This window comes from Phascolarctos cinereus, unplaced genomic scaffold (assembly GCF_003287225.1).
Source record: "Phascolarctos cinereus isolate Bilbo 61053 unplaced genomic scaffold, phaCin_HiC Scaffold_726;HRSCAF=1367, whole genome shotgun sequence".
NCBI classification, from domain to species: domain Eukaryota; kingdom Metazoa; phylum Chordata; class Mammalia; order Diprotodontia; family Phascolarctidae; genus Phascolarctos; species Phascolarctos cinereus.
Window position 1 is genome coordinate 349,255,095 of NW_027556098.1, and position 6,000 is coordinate 349,261,094.

A 6,000-nucleotide genomic window follows, 5' to 3' on the forward strand; every position below is an offset into this window, starting at 1 on the left:
TGCTCTCTACAGCCAGTGTACAAATGCTCTCTAGGGTATCCCTGATAGGTGTTCTTTCAGCAACTGATCGAATGTGTACAGTAACAGCAAACTTACTCAGTTGTGAGCTCCGATGTGATGTTTTTCAAGTTAACTCCAGATGGAATACTGTGGCACATCGCTTTGGAATAGGACTAGGAAAATTCCCAGCTGGACAAGATCCAAGGAGAAAACCCTTAGTAATAACTTACATCGATCAGCCCTTTCTTTATAACAGCCCTTTGATACTGTAAGTACAAGTGATAATAATGATGATAATAGCTAGTGTATGTGTATATATATACACATATATATATATTTATATATATATATGTGTGTGTGTGTGTGTGTGTGTGTGTGTGTAGCCTTTTGAGGTTTGTAAAGCACTTTACACATGTTGTTTAATTTGATCCTCACAACAGCTCTGGAGGTAGCTGCTACTATTATCCCATTTCATGAATGAGGAACTGAGGCTGAAAGAAGTTGACTGAGGTCACACTATTAGTCAGGTCTTTGATGGGGAATTCGAACCAAGGTCTCCTGATTCCCAGTTCAACACTATTCATTACACCAGGAGACCCATTAATTACCTAATCTCATAATAGCCCTATGCTCAGCACTTGGAGAGGTACACACTTTATATAAGACATAGTTTCTGCTTTCATAGAACTTACTAATTAGTAGGGAGATGTGACACATATATTGGTAACCATTGTGGTTTGTCCTTCATTCTTTAAGAGGACCATGCCATCATGGAGATGATGACATGACTTGCAATTGACTACGTTTTGAGTGGGGAGGGCTGTGTAAGTCACCAGCCTCACTTTCTCCAGGGTTCAGTGGCCAGATATTGATCAGGGCAACTGGAGATGGCCCAGGATTCAGTGGGAGACCTTGGCCATTGTAAGCTAATGTCTTTTCAAGTTCTCACTTTGAGTGAAGCAATGCCCATTCAATAAATAGGCCTCTTGAAGAAGTGAGTCAAGGGATGGCCCCTTTAATTAAAAAAAAAAAATCAAACTGGGACGGGAAGACCTTCAGAGCTGGCCAAAAGAGAAACAGTTACCATCAATATTTGTTGAGCCAGGAGGGCCTAAAAAATAAGCATTAAGTGATGCGGGCAGGCAAAATATTTTGTAATATTCAAGGAAGAGAAAAAAAATTAACACACCATTGTGAGGTTCAGGTAAATCTTTATTAAAAAACTGATATTTGAACTGAGTCAAAAAGAATTGATAGGAATTTAGCAGATGCAGGGGATGGGGTACAGGGTGACAGCATAAGGAGGAAGGGCATTTGAGGCAAAGGGAGCATCATCCTCAAAGCAGAGATTTGAGAGTTTACAGAATACTTCAGTGGGACAGAGAACAGTCTGCTTGGCTGGAACATAAACCATGGGGATAAAATAAGGCTGAAAAGGTAGGTTTTAGTCAAATTGTGGGAGGCCTTAAATGCCAGACTAAGAATTTTGTGTTTTTATCTTAAGATGATAGGGAGTCTTTGAAGGTCTTTGAGCAGAGGAGTGACTTATCAATCAAAGGTCTATTCAAACTCTGAGATTCTGTTTAGCAACATATAAAGTTCCACTGGCCTTGGGCCTGTACTAAGGTGTAGCTGTGGAAATCGGGAAGTTATAGATACAAAAGATAGTCTGCGGGAAAAACTGATAGGATTGGCAGCTGATTGGTCTTCGTCTTTTAAATCATCTTTATGAATTCTGTGCTGCAGCCTATGTGGCCTTTTAATCATGTGAGTAATCTCAGACAGACAGATAGAGGGACAGAAAACCAGAAGGAGAGAGTAGGCAGGGGACCAGTAGGAGGAAAGGAGGGTGAAGTAGATAGGTTTTACAAACGCTGCTGCTATAGAACAAAGCCAAAGACCATCTTGTTCACCTCTCTGCCTCCAATATATGAGAATATCTAAGTTAGACAGTGGAAGGTGGGGAAGGCTCTTGTTCCCCAGAAAAGGGAATTGTATTTTCTTCTTTCCATTAGATCCTAGTACCTAACAACCCCCTTTCTCTCTAGGAGTTATTCTTAAGGCCTAATCAGAATCCCTTACACTGCCTTTTCAGCTCTGTCTCTATAGAGATGGATCCCAGCTGCCTCCTTTTCTTCATGGCACACTACCTGGAGCTCAGAGAAGGCCAGTGACATTCCCTGTCCTACCTCCATTTTGCTGGAGGAAACAACCCCTTTCTTCCCCCTTCCTGCACTGAACCATGACACTCTACAACCACAGCCATGTCAGTCCTACCACCTTCATCCTGATGGGCATCCCAGGCCTGGAGGTCTCCCACTACTGGATTGCATTCCCATTCTGCTCCATGTATGTCATGGCTGTCCTGGGTAACCTGGCTGTCCTGCTGGTGATCTGGACAGAGCCACAGCTGCACCAGCCCATGTACGTCTTCCTCTGCATGCTCTCTGTCATTGACTTGGTTCTCTGCACCTCCACAGTGCCCAGGCTCCTTGCTCTCTTCTGGGCAGGCACGGCTGAGATCACTTTTGGTGCCTGTGCTACACAGATGTTCTTCATTCATGGCTTTTCAGCTGTGGAGTCAGGCATCCTGCTGGCCATGGCTGTGGATCGGTATGTGGCCATCTGCCGTCCTTTACACTATGATACCTTATTGCCATTGGGGACTGTGGGCCATATGGGCATGGCTGCTGTATTTCGGGGCCTGGGACTCATGACCCCACTCACCTGCCTCCTGGCAAGGCTGCATTACTGTGGCCAGGTGATTGCTCACTCTTACTGTGAACACATGGCTGTGGTAAAACTAGCGTGTGATGACACACGTGCCAATAATGTGTATGGCATCACTGCAGCTACACTGGTTGTGGGCACTGATTCCATATGCATTGCACTCTCCTACGCTCTCATCCTGCGGGCAGTGTTAGCACTTTCTTCCAAGGAGGCACGAGCTAAGACCTTTGGGACTTGTGGTTCCCACCTTGGGGTCATCTTGCTTTTCTACACTCCGGGTCTTTTTTCTTTCTATACTCAGCGGTTTGGGCAGCATGTACCACGCCATGTGCATATACTCCTGGCTGACCTATATCTTGTGGTGCCCCCTATGCTGAACCCTATTATTTATGGCATGAAGACCAAACAGATCCAGGATGGAGCATTGCGGCTGCTACAGAGAGGTCCAGTCCAGGCCTAAAAACTTCTTAGAGATCCTACCATATCTCTGACCTCATTTTCCTGCTGTGAAAGTAGTTACTACTCTCAGGAAAAGACGTAAGACTTCCTATCTATAAGGGAGGCATGGCCCTGTGCTAATGGGAAAATATATAGGCCTATACTCAGGGCACTTGTCCTTTGGCAGCCCAGGGGAAGAGCATGACTCTGTGCTCAAGGAGCACTCAGTTGGATGGGGCACCATGATACTCCATACCCTTGGAGGGAACTACCATTTTAGGGTCTGACAGCCAAGACTGGACACATTCTTAGGGCACAGACAAAAACAGAGAGAAATAGAAATGGGTGAAAAAGAAGATGATATATACACATTCATTGGTGCCAAGGGAAAATGGAATGGAAGAAAGATCAGCTATAAAATGGGGGTAGAGGGTTGTATTATATGACTTCTAAGGCAATGGTGTTAATTTCAAATAAAAACAGATTCCTGAGGAGGCACATATTGACTGAGAAAACCACAAATTAACATTATTTATGATGTATTGTATTTTTATTTATTTTGTTTAAGCATTTCCTAATTACACTTTAATCTTATTTGAGCAAGAATTTTACTGACCTTGTGATATGGCTGGCAGGCCCTGGGTTTGACTTCCCTGCTCTAATGCATTTCCAGCTCTAACAACCTAAGTTTATATGTTTATAAGTAAGGGGGGAAAAGGGAAGTTGATTAAGGTAGGCTACCTAGAGGAGGTGAGTTTTGAACCTGGTTCCCATAGAAAAAGGCTTCCTATTACTTCTTCCTCTACCACCTCTACCTCTATTTGTGTGTGTGTGTGTGTGTGTGTGTGTGTGTGTGGTTTCAGTCACATTCAGCTCTCCATAAGATACTACACTGGTTTGCCATTTCCTTCTCCAGTTCATTTTACAGATGAGGAGTTGAGACAAACAGGGTCAGTGATTTGCCCAGGGTCACACAGCTAGTAAGTGTCTGGGATGGGATTTGAACTCAGGTCCTGAATCTAGGGCCTCTACCTCTAACAGCATAATAAGCTCAGGTATCCAAAAGGGCCATTCTCCAAAGAATCTCGGGAAGAAGAATTTAAGCTGGGCTATTCTATACATGATATCCCTGGCTACCTCTTGGTCCTGGTCTCAGTTTCTCTGCCTATGACATAGTGGCAATGATATGGATTAGTCAACAACGTGCTTGTTGCTGGGGAACAGGCCACTTCTCTCAGGAAGGTGACAGGTAATTAAATCCCCCTTTGTCAAGCTCACTAGATCTCAACGTTAGGGAAGTTTGCTCATTAAAGGAACCTAGAAATATGTCTTGTTGTAAAGTGGACCACTCCAAGATTTGAGGATTCTAAGATTCTAAGACTATGATGCTACTATTACTCTTTGTATAGATCACATGGGCATACTAGCTTCACCTCTGATTATATTGGGAAGGCTTCTAGCTTATCCCCATTACAGATAATGTTTGCTGATGGTTTTACACAGATACTGCTTATCATTTTAAGGAATGCTGCCTTTATTCCTATGTTCTCTAGTGTTTTTTAGCAGGAATGGGTGCTGTATTTTGTCAAAAGCTTTTTCTACATCTATTGAGATAATCATATGATTTCTCTTGGTTTTGTTATTGATATGGTCAATTATGCTGATAGTTTTCCTAATAATAAACCAGCCCTGAGTTCCTGCTATAAATTCCACCTTGTCATAGTGTATGATCCTTGCGATATATTGCTGTAATCTTCTTGTTAGTATTTTATTTAAATTTCATTAAATTCATTAGGCGAATTGGACTATAGTTTCCTTTCTCTGTTTTCACTCTTCCTGGTTTAGGTATCAGCACCATGTTTGTGTCATAAAAGGAATTTAATAGGACTCATTCTTTGCTTATTTTTTTCAAATAGTTTATATAATATTGGAATTAATTGTTCTTTAACTGCTTGGCTGAATTCACTTGTGAATCCATCTGGTTCTGGGGAATTTTTCTTAGGGAGTTTATTGTTGGCTTGTTCAATTCTTTCTCAAAGATGGAATTATTCAAGTATTCTATTTCTTCTGTTAATTTGGGGGATTTATATTTTTGTAAACATTTGTCCATTTTGCTTAGATTGCCAGAATTATTGGTGTATTATTGGACTAAATAACTCAATAATTACTTTAATTTTCTCTTCGTAAGTGGTGAATTCACTCTTTTCACTTTTGATACTGTTAAATTGCTTTTCTTCATTCTTTTTTTAAATTGAATTACCAATGGTTTATTTATTTTACTGTTTTTTTCCCATAAAACCAGCTCATAGATGTGTCTATTAGTTCAATGGTTTTCTTAATTTCAGTTTTACTAATCTCTCTTTTGGTTCTCAGGATTTCAAATTTGGTGCTTACTTAGGGATTTTTAATTTGTTCTTTTTCTAGTTTTTTTTTTTTAAGTTTCATGCCCACTTCATTGATCTGCTCTTGCCTTATTTTATTGATGTAAGGGTTTAGAGATATAAATTCCCCCCTAAGTTCTGCTTTGGCTGCATCCCATAAATTATGGTATATTGTTTCATTGTTGTAATTCATTTTAATGAAATTATTGATTGTTGGTATTATTTGTTCTTTGACCATCTCATTCTTTAGAATTAGATTATTTAGTTTCCAAATAATTTTAATCTATCTTTTCAACCTTTTTATTGAATGCAATTTTTATTGTATTATGATCTGAAAAGAATACATTTAATATTTGTGCCTTTCTGCATTTGATCGTGAAGTTTTTATGCCCTAATACATTACTAGTTTTTATGTAGGTACACATACTGCTGAGAAAATGCATATTCCTTT

The 6,000-nt window shown here is 40.5% G+C and overlaps 1 protein-coding gene across 1 annotated transcript; it reads left to right on the forward strand.

Annotated features, from left to right (window-relative positions):
• The first annotated feature begins 2,242 nt into the window (after nt 1-2,242).
• LOC110195012 (olfactory receptor 52P1-like) lies at nt 2,243-3,190 on the forward strand. The gene has a single exon (XM_020967663.1). The coding sequence runs from the start codon at nt 2,243-2,245 to the stop codon at nt 3,188-3,190; it is 948 nt and encodes a 315-aa protein (XP_020823322.1).
• Nucleotides 3,191-6,000: the final 2,810 nt, after the last annotated feature.